Source organism: Anas platyrhynchos, chromosome 6 (assembly GCF_047663525.1).
Source record: "Anas platyrhynchos isolate ZD024472 breed Pekin duck chromosome 6, IASCAAS_PekinDuck_T2T, whole genome shotgun sequence".
Classification (NCBI taxonomy): domain Eukaryota; kingdom Metazoa; phylum Chordata; class Aves; order Anseriformes; family Anatidae; genus Anas; species Anas platyrhynchos.
This window is the reverse complement of record NC_092592.1, coordinates 24,116,869-24,138,402: the sequence shown is the minus strand read 5'-3', so window position 1 is coordinate 24,138,402 and position 21,534 is coordinate 24,116,869. Positions and strand designations below refer to the sequence as shown.

The 21,534-nt window shown below is 40.3% G+C and overlaps 1 protein-coding gene across 4 annotated transcripts in view; it reads right to left on the bottom strand.

The window, feature by feature from the left end:
• The window catches only part of PCGF5 (polycomb group ring finger 5), a 63,815-nt gene that overhangs the window by 26,749 nt on the left and 15,532 nt on the right, over positions 1-21,534 (bottom strand). For 2 of the 4 annotated variants that reach the window (XM_027459868.3, XM_027459869.3), the window contains exons 1-2: positions 10,068-10,219; positions 9,317-9,626 (exon numbers count right to left, since the gene is read on the bottom strand). In XM_027459868.3, coding sequence (XP_027315669.1) covers positions 9,317-9,428 — 112 coding nt within the window. In that variant the 5' untranslated portion in view covers positions 9,429-9,626; positions 10,068-10,219. Of the gene's footprint in view, positions 1-9,316; positions 9,627-10,067; positions 10,220-21,534 lie in introns of those variants that run through there. The other 2 variants (XM_072039600.1, XM_072039601.1) reach the window with 1 other exon arrangement.

Genomic DNA, 21,534 nt, shown 5'->3' with positions numbered 1-21,534 from the left:
TTTAAGAGAAAAGTTCGTAGAAATTGTACACAGGTTCAAAGTAGCTATGCTTCCCTTTTAACTTATGGCCTTCAAAAGCAGTGACAGAAATTACAGTAAACCTTTAATACTTGAACCTTACCATGAAAAATCAGGATCATGACCACTGCAAGTCTAAATGAACCAAAACCAACAACAGTCTGAATTTAAAACCCAATAAACTGAAACTAAACTAAAGAAGGTGCTACACCACTGTTGCTTCCAAATGATTAATTACAGACTTCAGATTTTACTGTCATTAATAAGAAAATGGAGCATGACCTGACAAGAATAAATATACCTGCTATTATTACTGTGTTATAACATTCGGAATGGAGGTAAACTCAATCCCGTTTATTATTACTCTACCTAAACTGGAACAAGATCTCTTCAGTAAATGGACTAAGAAAAAAACAAATGGACTGCTGCAATTGCAGTATGTTTTCTGCTGAAACACTGTTATTTCTTTCATCAATTACTTAAAGAACTAAAATCACCTCTAAAGCAAACTAGTAAATCTTAATTATTTGAAAATCTTTAAGGATAATCTTGGTGCTTTTTAAAAAACAAACAAACAAACAACAACAACAAAAACACCAGCAACAAACATCTAACAAGCTAGGTCTGCACTTACCTTTACCTTAGAATGCCCAGAAGAGTTATTACACTTCAGCTGACTCTGGTAATACACACAGGTATTAAACCTCTGTGTAGGTGTTTTTGTTTGTTTGTTTTCCCCCTCAAACTGGTTTAAAACACTGACTGAAGAACATCAACTTCATAGATTTGGTTGCAATTGCAATGAACTTTATCCTTTAAGGCAGACAGGCAGAGCTCTGACTAGCTCTTGGCACTCTCCCCATGCTAAATGGCTCTAGCAGTGCTGGATGCATGACAAATTGCTGATGATCTGGTAAAATGAGTTCAGAAAGCCCAGAAGTCCTGCCAAACAAGTCCAGTAAGTGAGGCACAATGCTGTCCTCTACACATGAGGTCCCCAGAACAGAGCTGAGAACTGTGATGTTATGAGAGCACAGTTCAACCCTCAGGACACAAGTATGTTTTTTCTTAAACTCGAGGTGTGAGGTATTTAGCACTGGCATACAGATACAAGAACCTGTAATCACAGAACTCTTCTTATATCACATCATTTTTATAATTTACTGCATTTACTGCATTAATTTACATTACTGCACCTAATTGATTTTTGCACATGCATTTCCTAACACTTCCCCAGGGTAAGAAATCTAGTGAAGATAAGTGAGCCTGAATCAGTGAGCCTGTGTTCTGTACCTACAAGACTTTTTCACTTTTCTATATTCTTTTTGTAACTAATGCTCAAAAACAAAACACCTTGCTACTACACTATTTTCATATGAAGATTTTAAAATCAGGTCCCTTAGACTTTATGTGGTCAATACACTCACATGTAGAATACATGCAGAATACTAAGAGTTTCATCACCCAAACAGAAGTATCCCTGCCAGTCCAACAGAGCACTTATGGACATGCTTAAATTAAAGCACAAGTCCCAATAACTTTTAGACCATATATTTTATACAAAGAGATTTGTAAAAAAAATTTTTGTTAACATGACTGAGAGGAACAGATGCTGAGGAACAAATAGAAGCCCTACCAGAGTCCTCACATGAATTACTTGCAAACAGCCAACAACAGCATTTGAGTATTTATAATGTACAGAAACAGATTTTCATTAGCTGGCCAAACAACATTATTTAATACCCTCTAAAAATATTCCTGCTTATCTTCAAACATTAATTACTGTACCTTTACTTTTCAGATACTATGAATAGTCCTGAAGATTACCCTCCCTGCTCCCCCCCCCCCCCAAATGGCTCAAGAACATGCCACGTCATTTGAATAGAAAAAAACAGTCAGTATGGCTGATTAATATGAAATTTTGATACACTGCTCATGAGAAAGCTAGGGTGAAGTAAGCTTTTCTTTCTGAAACAGGCAGTCCAAGTATTGAGTAATTCATTTATCTTGCTCTTCTTGAGCAAAGAAAAACAAGGTAACCAAAAAAAACGTCCTACTCTGAGCACAATAGGAAAATCAAAAGAGAAGACAATGTGGCACAAAACCATGATGGAGAAGGCTCTTTAGTTTATACTATAATATACTATGTACTATAATCCCTGTTTAAAAAAAAATAAAAAAGAAAGGAAAGGAAACATAAGACCGTGTGAAAACATTTATTTTTTGCAAGACTTTTTATTGAAGATAGTCTAGAAAAGGAAATATTGCCATGAATGACAGTAATTCACTGAAGAAAATTAGATCTATCCCATTCATTAACAAAGGAGGTGCTTTCTACTTCATAACAAAAAACAAACAAAAAAAACACACAAAAAAACCAAACAAACAAAAAACAACAACAAAACAAACAAACAAAAAAACATTTTGGGGGGCACAACTATTCTGTGTAATTGAGGTAAAGAACACCAAAGCAATTAAGTGTAGAGATATTAGGACTAGGTGATATAAATCAAATGTATAAAAAAAATAATTTATTAAGCCTGAAATCAAAAGATAGCATAAGTCTGAAACAAAAGTTGTACAACAAGTACTTCGTAGACAACTTGAGTGAGAATCTAAATAACCATATTTTGCCCAAGCTTCACAGGAATCTGTGAAACATGCTGCTGTCAACCAAGCTCTTGAAGCACAGAATCTGGTATCTCATAATCTTGGTATCTACACCATGCTGAAGATGGAGATGATACTCTCTCTACCTTTGTCAGGAGAAACTGTACCAATTACTGGCACATGATGACAACACTGATGAGAACTACAAGGCTAAGAATTGCTTGTTATCTTGGAAATGCCATTAATTGGAGATTCTCAATTTAAAAATATGTGGAGGGAAAAAAAGCTGAGAAGCTAGTATGATGACTAAATCATTAAGTCTAACATAGTCACAAATAATGGCCATATGGAAATTCAGCTGAAAGTTGCTGCGGTAAGTAACATAAGAGTTTGGTTTATCATAGACCTTATCTGACTTGCCTTTACAAAACTGAGCTTAGGGATAAATCTGTTTTAGTAAAGAACAGCAAGTGAAATGGAATTCCTCTTGTGTTAACTCTTATAATAAAGTGGTTGGTCTTTAATTTATTATTTTTTTTTGTAAGCCTCCTTTTTGGTAGGATCAGCAGTGTCTCTATGTTTTCAGTTTTTCTTACCTGATGCCAATTTTCAGTAACTGATAAAGAACAAAAAATTTGGAAGAAATGTTACAAACATAGTTGGCATTTGTCAATATTGATTTTGGAACTGATAGGCCCTAAGTCTATCTTATTCGGAAAATGTATTGAAATAGAAACTCTAAAAAGTATATCACAAAGTTTTTCAAAATGATTACCATTGGCTTGGTATCAATACAATAGCGTGTTGTTTTTTTTTTTCTTTTTTTCCTGTAATCAGTTAGTGCTAGCCTCCTTCAGAAAACGTTTCCCCGTGTTTCAAGAAAGGTATGTCTGAAATGCTTTGAGGAGAATTTAATTCCCTCTGCCTGCTCTTGGGATCTTGGCTCCATTCATGATAGAGACGTTCTTGAAGTCTGCGATGAGATGACAGTGATCCTTTGCAAAGGACACATTGATCCAACTTGCAAAGATATTTTACACATGGCTTTGTGTTTGTTTTCCAAACTAACAGAACTTGTATGAACCATGACTTCCATTTACACCCAGAAGGAATTTGAAATCATTATTGTTCTGAAGAACTCTATGCCACAGGATGATAGATAACTAATACATTTACTGGTGATTGTCTACCTAAACCTCCCAAATACTGAACACTGCTAACCAATAAAGCCCACTAAAATCTAAACTGACATAACTTAAAGAGCTATTTATAAGACAAACTAATCTATGGAAAATAACTGAATTCCTCAGTCTGAATATATTTATGTGCTCTCTTTATACCTTTTTTCAGAGAAGGTGGCAGCCTTAAAAGCCATGGGGGTTCAAGAAAGACACTAATGATTAATGAAGAACTCAATCTCCAGTGTAAGTAGATCTTGGAGCAGAATACATACAGACAAAACATGATAAAGAATTATGAATCGTAAGCCAGCCCTGTATGGATGTATTCCTTATGCCAACTAAGATAAAGATCTGGACCAAGTATTTGTACAGCCCACACAAAACATGAGGTCATCTTATATGAGGAAAAAACTTGAAATTGTAAATCAATACTGTAGCAATCAAGAACAACTTTTGTTTTTTCCCTCACTTAAAGTTATGCTGCTATGCTGACTTGCCTGACAAAAGCTAAATGTGATTTACTGATAGCAATGTAGTCAAAAATACACATAAATTCTAGTACTCAAGAATAATGAACTGATAGGCGATACTCTTAGTAGGAGGAAGATAATCAACCAGTATTTTTAGATATGATAGGTATAATCTTCCTCTTCTCAATATGATACACTGAACATTTTTCAAAGCCTGTCACTTTGAAGTTTCAGAGAACGCAATGAAGTCTAAGCGTTGGGTGAAAAGGGTAGGGAAAAAAAGGCAATCCTTAAACAAAATTAAATTACGTATATATTTAATTTACCACTTCAGGAAAAAAAAAAAATCTTTAATACTTCTGGTACAGATTAACAAAAGGTGTACAGTTTGTAGAATCTTGAGGTATGTGCTGCACATACCAGTGAAATGAGGACATGTATTTCCTGGTTGTACTATGACACATCAGATGAGCCATAATAAAAGTTAAACTCACGTAAGATGATTTACTACAATTGATAAAAGTGTTTGTGTGACATATGCTAATTGGCTGGCAACCACAGCATACTACACAATGCTGCTTTTTCCAATACAGCGATATCTGGTTCACGCATTCTTTTAGATCCTTGTACTTAGCTAAAATTTACAGATACAAGTGTCAGGACTGTGCTGTATGCCATCTTACACAAACAAGAAAGCACATATCTTGTGCATCTCTAGATACATATTGTTCAATAAGAAGAGGATATTTTTAAAATGCCAATTGCCAAAGTACCAAAATAAAATTTCAAACTGCATTTTTCTTCAAAATATTCTAAAAGAGAAAGTTTAATTAGTTAGTTGTGGGATATTTTTTTTTTGTCAGAACTCATCCTTTGAATTCTTCTAACGACCTCCTCTCCCAAAATTAATCACTCCTTCAGGCACGGAGTAAAGGAGAAGAACAGGATATGCACAGCTGGAGCATATAGCAAGATCTGAAAAACACTCAAGTTGCAAGATTACTGATTTTATACTGAAAATTTTATCTCTGGTTGCTTTCCTGAAGGGAGGGTATTTCTAAAGGTCCTAGACTGCACTGGTTGACATTTTCTCCTCTAGCTGCTAGAGGAGCCAGGTAGAAGTAATGCATCACTTCATCTGCTCTTCATGAATAGTGAAAAAATGGTGATGAATACAGCCACAGGTGGCAGTTTGCCTCATGCTGACAACAAGATGACTGAATTCAGGATTTTGAGGAAGACTATAAAGTTGAAAAACAGAGTTAAGATTCTTAACTTCAGGAGATGTTTCAGAACTTCAGCGTCTTTAAGCCACTGCTAGTCAGAATTCCCAAGGAGGCAGTCATTACAAAGAGAGGCACCCAGGAGGGCTGGCTGTTTTTTAAATAAAATTTATTCAGACATCAAGAGCTAAGCACCCCATTGTACAGGGAATTATTGTCAGAACTGCCTAGTGCGCAAGAGCTGCTTGGTACACAAACTTCATAATTAGTACACAAAAAGAAAACATATATGAAGTGGAAACAACAACGGGAAACAAAAGGATATAAAATCATTGTGTGGGTACTTAGAAAATTAAGAAGGCCAAAACCCAGCCAGAACTAAAACTAATGAGAGACTTGAGGGGTTTCTACAAGTAGGCTAGTAGCTGTATGAAGTTCAGAGAAAACGCGTGTCAGTTAAGGAATGAGGGACACAACTCAGGAATAGATTTGAAAGGTTTTGAGTTCCTCAGTGTCTTTTTTGCCTTGGTCTTCATAGTCAAAGTCTGAACTCAGATCTTCATGCATACCAGCATAATTTGGGAAGGAGAGGTATGACCAGCAGCCAGGGAGCAGCACGTTAAGGTCTACATACAAAAACTGGACATATTCAAAAATACAAGCGAAGTAGGATTCACTAAGCTGAAAGCTTATCACTATAATCATGGTGGTTATGGAAGGTACCTGACTGACTGAAAAATGGTAGTGTGTTCTGCCCACCTTTAAGAAAGATGAGAAGGATGACTGGCGAAACTATAGCTAAATAGCCCCCCCCCAACTCCCCAGAAAGATGGCAGAACGTGTCATGTCCCTTGAATCAATTTCCAACCATACAAGGGAGGAAAAGGCAATCAAGAATAGTCAACACAGGTTTACCAAAAGCAAATCATGATCAAAGCTAATAGGTGATCTAAATAAGCCTATACTATGTGAATGGCAATGGACACCATCTCTTCCTAGCAGTGGCAAATGGTATAACAGTCAATGGTTACAAGTTGTTGCTTGGTAGGACATTCAGTGCAGCACTGGAAGAGCTCTCCAATTTTCACAACTCAACTATTCAGAGCCATAGCTTGACCCAGTATAGTGCTGGCAACTGAACTGTTTCACACGTGAGGTTGGCCTACACAACCTCTGGATGTCTCTTCCAACCAGCATCTCTAAAATTGTATAAGCAGTCTGACATATTTTAGGGCACTAAAGAATGTTCCTGAGGAAAGTTTATTTTCCAATCTTTGTAAGTGCACACTGTGCTAAACAATGAAGTGACTCAGGAGACAGATAATGGGACATACTCACTAGCTCACATCTAGCCTGCTTCAACCAGTAGCTCTTTAAAATCCTTGACAATTATGTAACAGGCTAGAAAAAAAATGTCTCAGTACATATGGCAAAATCATCTGGTGAAAGTAGCAAAAAAGAAATGAAGCAGTGAATTTGTAGAATAATGCATTATTCTTACAGTATTTCAAGTGTTTCCTTTCCAAGAAACAGGAAAAAATTATACTACTGATGCCTACGTCACATTTAATCTTCCCAGTAATAGTGGAGTTCAGTTGTCTGTCTAGCGTTCGCAAAAAAATCATCAGAAACATTGTTTATTAAAAAGGCACAGACTTCTAAGAGCAGAAATTCACCACTTAACATGTGATCAGGGAACCCAGAAGTGAATTAACCACTAACTGATTTGGTTACTATTCATCACATTAGTTACTAAGATCACCAGAGAACATCTATGTTGATACAGGCTTGCCATCTTGTCCAGACTAATACATTGTATTCCCAGTATCCAAAGAGTTTATCCTCCTTCTTAAACTGTTAATATCTGTGGATTTTCATCACTCATGCACTGCTGTTTCGAATCACAGTAATCAGCAGTACAAGACAAAGCACCAAAGGACAGTTAAAATTGTTATTAACATGTGATAACTTTTTGGATATAACTGAAGAATAATGACTACACTTCAATATATATATGTGTATGTCTATTTTTGCAAAGCCAAACTGTAAAAAAAGATTGCCAGAGTATCTTGAACTCTGCAAAACACATATCACCTCTTCCTCTACAGACATAAGGCTTCTGTATCAACAGGTTTCTTGTTTTTCCTTTTCATCATTGTAAACTTCATATCTTGGCAAGTAAGCTGCTTTAAAGAAACACCATCTTCTTTCTTGCATTTCTAGTTAACGACCCCAACACATGGCAGCTTTTGTGCAAGGAGACCTGTGCAGCTACATGGAAGCTCAGCAAGCTTCACTTGCACTAATTTGGCTACAGAGCTGGGGACTAGGCAGCAAGAGAACTGACTCAGGGAAGAGCTCAAAATCCACAAGTGAACAAAAGAAACAGATGCTGTTGAGAAAAAATGCTTCTCCTGCCATTATTGTTTTGCAATGGGAGTAAAAGTAAATAAACAAAAAATTATATATAAACAGAAAGATTCCATAACAAAAACAAGTTTTTGTTTTATTTTTAAAGTCTGAGTTGATTTCTGATGCAACTTTTTTGCCTCACCCTAATCTTTTAAAAGTTACTACTGTTCATTAAACTTCAACTATAAAAAGATTAACTAATGCTGAAACTATTCCACCTTCTTTAAAGGGAAAGATAATACAATAATAGCTAATATACTTCTCCCCATTTTATTTCAAGATATTATATGGGTGTTTTGCTTAACTTCGTTTGTCCTGCAGTTAAATTCCTTCACCAAATAACTCAGAAGAATAATACCACAAAACAGTTTATAAGTCTCAGTAGATATTAGACTTTAAAAAAAAATAATTTCAGAATTATTTTTCCTCAAAAGCTAATAATAATATAACAAGAAACAATATGGCCTCACTACTATGAACAACCTATAGGAACGATAGGTTTTAATTCTTCATGTACTTGATATAGTAATGACCATAACACAAACGGCTTGATATACTTAGTATTATAATGTAAAAAATAACAACTACAATAACAACTACAAGAACAACACTGCACAAAAACAACAGGAAATTCTAAAACAAGGCTTTAACTGGTAGTTACTATAGGTTTAAAAATGGGAAGTCTACTAAAAAACACGTAGTTCCCCTTACTCTTTTCTAGGACAGTTCAATTTTTTTCTTTGGAAATATGCCAAATTCTCAAGAAGGTCCAAGTGAACTGTTTTATATTTGGGAATAAATCTAAGAAACTCATGCAACTAAGTAACTCCACTTATGAAAGTGAGCCCACTGAGTCTGACACAAGCATTCATATGTTTAATATCATTCATACAAATATTTTAGAAGCATTAGGAGCAGAAGACAACCTGAACAATTTCTTCTGGGTCAATTTCAAAGAGATCTACTCTCTAAATATGTTGTCAACTTTCAAGTATTTCTACTTAGTGTGCCATGGAACGCCTCAGAAATATTAGCTAGTACTGACCAAACTGGTGTATGCATAGCACTTGCTGCCAACAGATACAGCAGCATAAGTTTCAAAGGCAGACTAGCTACATTATCAAAATACCACGCCCAAACTAATGATCTTGCATCTGATCGGCCAGGCCACAGCGATCTTGGTGCTGGATCCAGCACAATCACCACTACCTTGGGAGAAAGGAAAGGGGCATCTTCACTCTGCAGTTTGTTAAGGGGAGCTGGCATGGCCTCGAGATGACCCAAAGGGCAGAGCAGCGTCTAGGACAACCCACCAGAAACCACACAGAGATCAAATCAAGCAACAAATCAAACTTCAAGGAAGCATCACCGATGAAGGAAGGATGTTCTGCAAAGTACTTACAGGTATGGAGGCACTCCGTTACCGTAGTTGGCTTGATGAGATAGCCTTTACAGATATAACAGGTGATATGGGGATTGAAATCTTTCACCAAGTGCTTCCTCTGAGTAGCCATTCGTGGGGCAGGGAAGGCTGGCGGAGCGCTCTGGGCCAGCGGAGCAAATCCGGGAGGCGTCGACGCCCGCGGTTCAGCAGAGCTGCGGCGCTGCTCCGTGCGGCGGGGCTGCTCCGGGCATTTGCTCGCGGCTCGGGCGCTCTCAGGGGGCCATGGCTCATGCCTCGGGCTCCAGCGTCAGGCCGGCCGCTCCCATACCTGTGGCACACGTGGGGAGGGAGAAGCCGCGTGAGCCGAGCACCGCGCCGCCCGCCGCGCCTCCCCACCGCCCGGGCGTCACCATGGGCTCGGCGGGGCCGCCCGGGTCGCCGTTTACGTAACGGCCCGGCCGAGCTCCGAGCCCGCGATCGCCCGGGCCGGGCCGCGCTGACAGGTGCACGCCGCCGGCCCGCCGCCCTCGCAGCGCCGCTGCCCCCCAGGCCCCGCGGGGAGGGGCCGGGCCCTGCCCTCCGTCCCCTCCTGCCCTCCGCTCCGCTCCCCTCCGCCCCGGCGCAGCACCGCGGCCCGGCCCTCCCCCGGGGGCAGCGGAGCGGCCGCCGCCCCGAGCCCCCGCGCTCCCCGCTCCCCGCCCCGTCTCGCCCCGTCCCGTCCCGGCGCACCTGCGGCGCCCCCCCGCCGCCTCCCCGACCCCCGCCGTACCTGGCGGAGCCCCGCGGCCTCGGGCGGCCGCCGAGCGAAAGAGAAAGGGAAACGGCGTGCGGCTCCCGCCCCCGCCGAGCCCTCCTCCTTCCCTCCCGCCCTCCTTCCCTCCCTCCCCGCCAGGCTGCCGCGGCCGGTCCCAGGGCGGGCGGGCGGGACGGGCGCGCAGGCGCTGCTCCCCGGCCGAGCCCCGCAGCGCCGCTGCGGGGCCGGGAGCCGCCGGCAGCCCCCGACTGCCGAGCCCAGGGGCAGGGGCAGGGGCAGGGGCAGGGGCAGGGGCAGGGGCAGGGCGGCCGCAGGTAAGCGCAGGAGCAGCGCGAGGCAGCCCGCGCCCCGGCGGCTCCCCCCTGCCCCGCTTCTGGGCTGCTTCTGGTCGCGGCAAGGCGAAGCCGAAAGGCAGCGCCCTGCCCGGCCCCCGCGGGCTCCGGAGGGGCAGCAGTGAAGGGCTGAGGCCCGCATGCTGGAAGCACCGCTCCATGTGCTTCCCCGCGACGGAGCGGCCGGAGCAGCGCTCGGCGCACGCGAGAGCTGCCGCCGGCGTCAAACCCAGCTGCCGCCTGCCCCTCCGCCCGCAGAAACCCCGTCATACCGGGAGATTATTCATAACGCTAAGGGGCCCCGTGGTCTGTTTCAACTGCAGTATTTCTAGCAATTTGTTACACTTGTTTTAGCAATGATAACAAAAATGCAATGAGGCAATTCTCGTGCTGGCTGCAGGAGCCTCGCGTTGCCTGAGACCGTGCTGGGTCTTGGCTTCTCTGCCCTCGTCTGGAACCCTCAGCTGGCAGCGGCCCTCCCGTCCTGTCCGTCCTTCATCCTCGGCCCTGTGCCACAGGTACCTTCAGCCCGCCCCGGCCACCCTTCCTGCCTCCGAAGCCCTCACAGATCTTCATCCACACCAGCTCAGCTGCCAGGCTCAGCCAGGTGCGCTGAGCTATTAGCGTCACAGTTACAGGGCGATGGCGAATGCACGGTAAATCTGACGGACAGTAAATTGACACAACGTGCATAATTTTTCCGGATAAAATTCTCATCTCGTATGACATTATTTCTCCACCACATGAACAGGAGCTTAAAAGCTAAAAATAATTTGCAGAAACATCTGTAGCTTAAGAAAATGTTCTGTTTTGATGGGTTTGCCCATCTATTGTGAACCACTTTGCATTATTATACCCTAAAACACTCTGCCCAGTCAAAGGTTAGAGAGTACTTAACTCTAAAAGGAAAAATATTCAACAATGAATATATTTATATGATGGTAAATGCAGGGAAAATGGAAAAAATATTTTTAATTTAAGTAAAAAAATGCAAAAACTGAAAAATACTAATATTTTAAATTGTCTTTTCTTAGTCATGTAGAAAAAAAAAAAAGCTATTTTTCTTACTAACTTTGGAATTCTTAGTTTTAAAAATCTGTCATCTTCACAAAGTATGATGTTAGTGTTTTTTTAAAGAACACTGAAATGGAACTAAGACACTGAGCATACCCATACTTGAAAGAGGAACTTGGAGGAAGCACTGTCTTGAAAGTTAGCAAGATTGTTTCTAAATTGACATTACTCATTTGAAAACAAAGCTTATGAAGTGTGTTACTAGGAGAGAGAATACAAATTCTTTTTCATATAAATATTTTACTTAGCGAAACTGAGTAGGTTAGTCAGTAGCCATGTTCTGTCAGTTTCACAGAAGTTGACAATTTCTGAATGAGCGTGGGAGTGGTCAAGCTTGGGGAGTGGACTGAGCACAACAGTGCCTTACTAATCTTCCACACATTTAAAACAAACATCTGCTGATGCTCTCCTGGCTGTTTCAACATGGCTGTGGCCAGTAAGACTTTTTTTAAAAATAAACTGGATTCTAAGTTTGAAATTTCAAAACATGGTTTATCAAATCTCCTCACTAGAAAACAAACAAACAAGCAAAAATTTTCTAAACAAATATATCAGCTAGGCTTGTGTTTACACAATAATGGACACAATTTTCTATCCAAGCACATTAAAAACAGTTTTACATCATTATTATTATGTGTAGCCCATAAAGTAATAATTGCACAGCAGTCATGATACTTCGAAACATACACTGGGTAGGGATTCCCACAAGCCATACTGATACCTCTCTGTTAAGGGGTACCTGCCACATGCCAGGTGAAGGACATATGACACATTCTTGCTTCATCTCTCTAAAATTTAGGAGCTTGGTCCTGCTGCCACCAAGCTGTATTTATGAGCTGTTGAGTACTTTTAACTCTGAAAACCAAAAGAGCTGAGGCACTCAGCACCTTTCAAGACCACAACATAAAGCACAAGTGAGAAGCATTGCAAAAGCTCTTGTTTCATTATCTGAGGAAAGCAGCATAACAAAGATCCTTAAATACTTATTCCTACTTTATATCAGGAGGTAGGAAGTTATATTAATATATGCTTGTGAATTCATTGTCATTTCAAAAGGAGTTAACTCCTAACACTGCATACAATACGTATATTTAAAAACACAGGGCCATGTAAATGATGTGAGCATTCTGATCTACTTACTGCAGTTAGAGGGTAACAGACATACAGTGTTTGAATCAAACAAAGTGGTCATTTTCATCATGTTAAGAGAGAAAATCAGAAAAATAAACATAGCTAGTTCTAGTAAATATATATCATGTATTAGCTACAGCAAATGTGTTGCTACAGAGTGGGTGATTATAGCCCTCAAGACAGTGATGAAAATACAGCTGCTCTCATTTCCCTGTGTTTCTTAAACCTCTGACTCCACTATTGACTGACTTGTACCATGTCCTCTAACACAATAATTACTTTTTTTTTTTTTTTTTGAATCTGTTAAGTCCTTCTTTACATACATGAGCTAGTCTAACAAAAAATAAAGGTTTCTTTCTAAGCATTATCAAAGTAGAGGAGTGGTTTGTTGAATCCTGAAGAACCGCTAAATTATCCAATATAAAAAAGTAATTCTTTACATTCGTACAAATAAAATGTATCTCTTTAAAGGAGAAGCCAGCACACATAAGAACTTGTGAACTCCACATATTTCATTCTTTTTACTCATTAATGCAACTCTGACATTTTTGATGTAATATTGTCTCAAGTAAACTCCAGAGAGAAAATAAACACAGGTTGATAGAGCCAAGCACTGAGTACCATTTAAAATGGGTGACTATTTCTAATTCTGCAAGTAAATCCGTAAGAGCACAACCTTTCATCCATATAGAGCCCCACTGGAGTCTGTTTCTAGGCAAGTGTCCAATCACCCTCCAGTTATCCTTAGAGTTACCTAAGAATTACTGGGACACATCTGGTCTGGAAAATGAAAAAAAAAAATCCCTGATTTTCTTAATAGACATTGTAGAACAATCTGAATGACATCTAGAGGGAAGCCATATCATTCACTTTCACTGAATATTGAGTCTCTACCCTTTTGATGGAAACACCACTTTATGACTCAAGTGCTCCTGTTGGAAGGGGCCTCTTGAGATCAGCTCTGCTTAAGCTGGGTCACCTAGAGATGGTTGTCCAGGGCTGTGTCTGGTCAGGTTCTGGACATCTCCACAGATGGAGACTCCACAACCTCTGGGCAATTAATTCCAGCAACTGACTACCATCACAGTTAAAAAACACTTTCTTGATTTCAGGTGGAATTTTGGGTGTTTTAATTTGTGCCCATTACCTCTTACCCTGTCAGTGTACTCACCTAAGCACACTTTGACTCCCTCATCTTCATTCCCTCCCATCAAGTATTTACAAACATTGTTAAGATTTTGCAGAGCCTTCTCTTCTCCAAGTGGAGCAGTCCCAGTGCCACCAGCCTCTCCTCACATGAAAGATGCTCCAACCACTCAGTCATCTTTGTGGCCCTGTCCTGGACTCACTCCGTATTTTTTTTGTACCATAGAGCCCAGAACTGGACACACAGCACTCCAGTTGTGGCCTTACAGATGCTGAACAGAGAGGAAGGATCACCTCGCTTGACCTGCTGAGAGCTTACTTGAAATTAACAAATATTTGCTCAGGTATGAATACTAATAGATTGACATTATTTTGGCTTCAAAGGCAGTTCATCATTATGGTATACAGCCTTGCATTGTACCACAACAGTGTTTTTTCTTCTCTTCATATTTAATTGACTTTTGGTGACAAGGTGGAGAGGTGAGTTTGTCTTTGAACCATCAGAGATTGCTCACAGGGAGTGATGCAACAGCAGGACGGACACGAGGTGTGCAACCAAGAGGTTTCTCTGCATCCACTTGCTTGTGTGCTCAGTTTCAGAACAGGGGTCTGAGATGGCGTTAGGAACTGTTGGGAACTAAAACACTGGCAGTATCTTTAACCTCTCCTATTTTTTCCTTATGGGACACTGTAGTTTCACTTGGTTTTGGTCTCCTCTACATCACCTTCAGTTTCTTTCAGGGTATTTAAAAAATGTTTTGTGGCTTGTGGCTCTGTAGACTGAGGCGAAGTAGGCATTATTTCACAGTTGCCTGTGATTGTGGGGAACCACAGAGAATGACCAAAGCAGTGCTTTATAGTCCCATGTTTCACATAAATTCATAGCAATTCTGTGTAAATACCTGGGACAAGTAAAGGTCACACACTTTGGTAACGGCTTAAAGACAACACATAATTTGAAATGACCCAGTTTTAATTCAGCTGCTCTCCATGTACCACAAAGGTCTTGTGTAATTTTTTTGGTCTCTGCTATTGGCCACTTATTTCACTTCTGCTGCATAGTTTGTCAGTCTTTCTTTGAACTCATGGCCATCAGTCTGTGTTGCCATTGCTGCTATTGTATAATCTCAGATACTTTTAACTACTTAAAAGTCACCAGTGGGGTCCCTCAAGGCTCCATTTTAGGGCCGGTACTTTTCAATATTTTTATAAACGATCTGGATGTAGGAATAGAAGGCATTTTGAGCAAGTTTGCTGATGACACCAAACTTGGAGGAGTTGTGGACTCGAATGAGGGTGGAAAGGCCTTGCAGAGGGATCTGGATAGGTTGGAGAGCTGGGCGATCGCCAACCGCATGAAGTTCAATAAGAGCAAGTGCCGGGTCCTGCACCTGGGACGGGGAAACCCTGGCTGCACGTACAGACTGGGCGATGAGACGCTGGAGAGCAGCCTTGAAGAGAGGGATCTGGGGGTCGTGGTAGACAGCAAGTTCAATATGAGCCGGCAGTGTGCCCTGGCAGCCAGGAGGGCCAACCGTACCCTGGGGTGCATCAAGCACGGCATCGCTAGTAGGTCGAGGGAGGTGATTGTCCCGCTCTACTGTGCGCTGGTGCGGCCTCACCTCGAGTACTGTGTGCAGTTCTGGGCACCACAGTATAAAAAGGACATGAAACTGTTGGAGAGTGTCCAGAGGAGGGCTACGAAGATGGTGAAAGGCCTGGAGGGGAAGACGTACGAGGAACGGCTGAGGGCACTGGGCCTGTTCAGCCTGGAGAAGAGGAGGCTGAGGGGAGACCTCATCGCAGTCTACAACTTCCTCGTAAGGGGGTGTCGAGAGGCAGGAGACCTTTTCTCCATTAACACCAGCGACAGGACCCGCGGGAACGGAGTTAAGCTGAGGCAGGGGAAGTTTAGGCTGGACATCAGGAAGGGGTTCTTCACAGAGAGAGTGGTTGCACACTGGAACAGGCTCCCCAGGGAAGTGGTCACTGCACCGAGCCTGACTGAATTTAAGAAGAGATTGGACTGTGCACTTAGTCACATGGTCTGAACTTGGGTAGACCTGTGCGGTGTCAAGAGTTGGACTTGATGATCCTTAAGGGTCCCTTCCAACTCCGGATATTCTATGATTCTATGATTCTACTTTATGTGTATTGCTGTCTGATTATATGCTTCAGCCAATTCAGTTTCTTTTTACTCTGCTCTCTGCAACACTATCAACTGCTTATTCTGTGATTTTCCCAAGAAAATTTACTCAGGAATTAATGCTATCTCAAGCCCCCCTGTTACTGTACAATGGGCAAACAAATAAATGAATAAATAGATCAGTGGCAATCAGAGACATGCTATCAGAAAAACTCAAGCACTGCAACATGCACAGGCCAACCTGAATATAGCTGCTGTCTGCACCAGCAAGACTGTGCCTCCTCCACAGATTTCCAGGATCTGTTGGTCATGTGGAGAATTCTTTGTCAACTCCCTATACGTATCCTTCCAGGGACAAAGCAGCTCTCTATCAGTATAACTGTATGTTCCAAGTCTTCTAATCACTTCTCAGCAAAATCTATGCTTTTCCACAGGACTTCCTGATGTCTATTTGCTATATTTCAGTAACTTTTTTTAATCCTTGTTTCCATCAGCATCACATTTCTCCCATGCTATACTGCATGTTTACTATCTATACATATACTATATAGTTTTCAGTATTTTTTCCCTGAAAATATCATAGCCACTCACATCAACATATTACACAGCTCAACTAAACAATAACATGAAGTGTTCAAATAGCTTTAAAAGAGTGTCATCTTTCAGTCTCTGGGAGATGGAAAACAAACTGTAAGAACCCTCCAATGGCTCCTGCTAAAATTGTTACTAACAGATTTTGTTTCTTACAGTTGAAAGCTGGCAGGAATGCAAATCAAATTGTATCACACATGTCAAACAGCTTCACAATTATGCAATCAACTTGCACTGCAAATTAAAAACAAGACTTGCTACTAGATCTTAAGTCAAAACAAATTTAAAACTCCAATAAGCTCAGCAAAAGCAACCCTCAAGAAAGCCACTTATGCCAGTTATTATGGCAGAACTAGCAAAGAGGCTCAAAAGCAAATAGAGAAGTAGCAACAAAATTTCCTTATCTTTCACAAGACAAATTAATGATATTTAAAATGTCCTAGGGTTTGTTAAGTAAGTTAAGTACCCTACTTCAATTGATTTTCAACAGGAGTTATATTTCTAGGCCTCTCAAGAATAAAACCTTTAACTTAATAACACAATGTTGGATGGACTCCATTTCATTTGTACTACATGGGAAGAGTCTCTTGTTCATGGGTATCATTATTTTGTTTGCCAATTAAAACAGTAGTCTTAACTTGAGGAAACCTAATATAGATACTTGTGAATTTCATTTTTAATTTCCTAAAATAGAGAGTGCTTTTTCTGGATAAATTATGAGAAAATAGGGAGCCAACCAAGATACTTGCATCTTAGCTTCACATCCTCATATGGCATTTTTTAACAGCAGTTTAGCTTACATATTGAGCCAAACTCTGTGCAGCAGCATTTTCCATGTGATCCAGTCCATCCGATCATATGGCTACAGTCATACCTGAAGTTGGCCTACTGAGTTAGCTAAAGGCATTATCTGTGCATTTCCCTAAGCTTAAGCAAAAATAGAAACTTAATTTGTTTTGGATATTTATAAAAGTTAGCATTAACAAATGAGAATCACTCCAGATAACATTTTACTGAAAGCATTGTCTTGAAATATTAATAATTTGTATCCAATATTCTGATGGCAAAAGATTAAGCAAAACTGATACTTTTAATTGAATCCTCATTTGAATAATGTACCAGTTTTAGGGTGAGACAAGCTCAGGATTCTAGCCAGAAGCTATTCTCAAGTGAACAATCGCTCCTCAGCCCCTAACTTGGCACCATATGCCAGTTCTGAAGTCATATTAGCTTAGGTAGTTAACAGTGCTAGTTTCCCAAACTTATTCCCACGACTGCAATAAATCATAAAAGTTTGCATAAGCAGTGTTTGACATTATCATCACCTGTGTTTTTGAAAAAAAAAATAATAAAACAATTCTGAGATATGCAGGTTTTTTATTACTTTGTTCTATGATTACAAAATCATGGTCTTCAGACTCTGCCTACATGTAAACAGCATATTCTGGGTTGATGTGCATTTAATCAGACTGAGCATAAAATCAACCTGGAGCTGGAGCCTATATTTACTACCCCTGCATCTTAAGCTGCCTCTCTGTGATGCTTAGAAGTCTGGGCTCAGCGTGGTGCTAACGAGACCACGTGGCTTTTGGCTGAGCAGGCTGTGGCAGTTTTGGACTCTCTTTTTAGGCTCTGGACAGAGCAAGACCGAGTCCCTCCCAGAATACAAAGAGTATACATAATGCTGCTTTCAAAAAGCTGTACTGTCTGCAGGAGTTCATTCTCCAATTACTAACTTGTCTGATCTCATCAGCTACACAGGATCATGAACTACTTCTGTAGGAAGAAAATTACGGTAAGAAATGCAGGTAATACTGCAGGAAATTACATGCTTTTGAGTCAAAAAAAATTAAATATCTGTGCTTATAAGCACACTCGCACAGTCAAGGCCCTTCTAGAGATACATTTGTTTGAATAAAATACAATAATGTCTGTTTTGGTTCATGAATATCTAATGACACACTGATGAAGTCTGACAAATGCTCAAACTAAGATCATTCTACTAAGATTGTTGATTTCTGTTTATAAAGAGAGATCCTCATCTCCTCTTCAAAAAGCTGTTATTTAGCATTGTGCATGCAGAAAGCTTCACTGCATTCACTGCAGAAGTATCTATACTTACATGGCAAGTGAACTGTATTTATATTTCATATAAACTATGCTGAAGATATCATACAGTACCTGACCCTTCTAAGTTACTACAACCTGTTTATAATTTGCTCAGTTTTTTAGATGCGACTGTTCAGTGCTGTGATAAGTTTAGCTTCTGTAGGCCTAAAGCTAGAAGTTTTCACCTTTCTATTTGCAAAGCAAATCTCACTCCATTTCCTAATCTAATATCCTTGGTGGGCTTTTATGAATAAAACACATAATACTCTTAAAATGATTTGCCTTTATCACAAATGCATAGATGGGAATATGAATTTTTGACAAGGTAGCAGGCTTATGCGAACTTGTTGATACATATAACACATATCCTGCTCCTATCATCATCATGCTGTCTATTTAATAATTCACATTTAAATACAAGACCTTAGTTGCCACAGCTCAGTAGGAATAATATTAAGGAGATTTACATTTTCCTGCTGAGAAATCTGGAATGCTGTCTCGCGTTTTATCCTTGTGTCTTTTAAACTTGTCAGAAATGCTACTGCCATCATAGCCCTCCATCAGTCAGGAGCTAAAATATGTATGCTTGGGGTATGCCTTCTACTAAGCAGCAACTTACCAAAATTGTGAGACAAATCATTGTTACAAAATACATCAAGAAGAGGTACCTTCAAACAGAGACAGCCAATTTACACTTTTATCTAGTATGTTTTAAATCTGTTCTACAAATTTATTCATTGCATCTGTTGGTCTCCTAGTTTGTACAAGAGAAACAATTCCTCCTCATCCCCACCCCATTTTTAATATCAGTGAATAATAAATAAAGGCAAGAACAGTTGAAAACCCTCAAGATGAAGTAACAAAACCACTTCCTAATAAATAGGATAAACTAATGAATTTTAGTACAAAGAGACTCAGTAAGATTTCTGAAGTCTACAATTTTGGGTACAACTAATGGGAAGTTTAATGACAAAGAGCATTATAAAGAAGATAAATTGAAAGTGTATTGTTTTGCACTAGATAAATTACATATGGTCACTTATTTTAATGAAAGAGATCAGCAGCTCCATAGTTTGTTGAGACTAGAACCACCTGTCCAAAACTTTGGAGACACAGTTTTTACTTGGTAATAAGGGCAACATTATTAAATTTTAGAATAAGCATCCCTAAATGACCTATCAATGACACTACTGTTCAAACCACTGGCATTGATGGAAACAGGACTCAATTTAAATGCTACTTAGTGCCCAAAGAATAATAAACTTGTGACCACTTACAAGAATACTGTAAGGAGTTTATATTGTACAGCCACAAAATGATGAAGGTCCCATCTACTTCTTTCACAAACGTTTCTTCTGCAAAGCCACAAAACTTGGTAACAATAACCAGGCAGGACACACATATTGACAGTAAGGAGTGAAAGTTAACTGCTATTCCACCACATTGTTTTCTCCTTCTGTTTATGGCTTTCATCTTACAAAGTGCCTGAAAAGCTGGTGACATGATTAAGGGATTGGAGCCCCTTCTGTCATATGAGGAGGGGCTGAGAGAACTGAGATTGGTTAGCCTTGCTCAGGGGGGATCCCATCGATGTGTATAAATGAGGGGAGAAGTAAATAAGATGGAGCAAGAGACTTCTCAGTATTGTCTAGTGACAGAACAGGAGGCAGTGGGCACAAACTGAAACATGGAAGATCCCACTTAAACCTAAACTAACCCTTTTTTTTTTTTTTAATTATTATTCCCCCCCCCCCCACTGTGAGGGTGGACAAACACTGGAATCGTTTGCCCACTGAGGCTGTGGAGTCTCCATGTTTGGAGATTTTCAAAATGTCACAGCACTCCTGACAAGGCCCTGAGCAACCAGGTGCAGCTGTCCCTGCTTTGAACAGGGGTGAAGGGCCAGACATATTCCTGAGGTCCCTCCAAGCTGTCTGTGATTCTGCGAGCTACTCTGGCCTTGAGACTGCAGAACAATTTATGCTTAAAGATGTGTTTCTGCACCCACCACAGATCCCAAAGCTTATTCCACCTCTGAGCTTCTGAAAATAATACTTATTTTGGGGGTAGAATTTTAAAATATTTTATTAAAACAAATTTCTGAATACACAATTCTCCTAACCCCCACTAAAATAAAAACTGCAGGCATTCCTGACTTCCACAATTAATTAACAGAATATCCATGTCTACATCTACGTGTAGATGCTTCTCATTATATCTTACACTGAGCTGTCAGGACATCATTTTACCAGGCACTTCATTCTGAAAATATTCAATAATAAACTGACATTTGCAGATTGCACAGGAGAATTTTACTTCAGAAGAATCTATACCTTGATGACAATCATGAAGGGCAAAACCAAGGTATTAGTATTCAGCACACAAAATGTAGCTGTCTGTGTCCTGTTCATCTTGACAAACACTTAAAACTATTTGCAGATAAAAATTATGTTAAAACACAGTGGAGGCTAAAAGTACCAAATAATTAATTTACAGTAAAATACCCAATAATGGATGTGGCAATGAGCTCAGAAATCAATCATTCTAAGCACAGTAGAGTTTATCCCAGACTCCAAATGTAAAGAAATCTGTACATTTGTTAACGGCAGGAATGCTCTATCACTGTATTTGTAAACAAGTGTACCAATGGTATCACTTCAGCAATAGTCACATACTCATTACAGGCTACTAAATGCGATCCAGGGCCAGAGACACCTAAAAGCATTTGGAAGTATCAGCTGTTCCCTGAGAAGTAACATCAGAAAACAAGTAACTAGGAACAGCCCTGCTGCCAATAGTAGGCTTATTACAACTCAGAGCTCTGCTGACCTCTTTGAGTGCCTACTTTCTATGCTAAAGTGGAGCAGAGACTTTTTTTTTGCACTCCCCAAATACTTGTAGGTGGTGAATGTCTGCTACAGACCACCTGATGAGGAAGAAAAAAAAAAGTAGA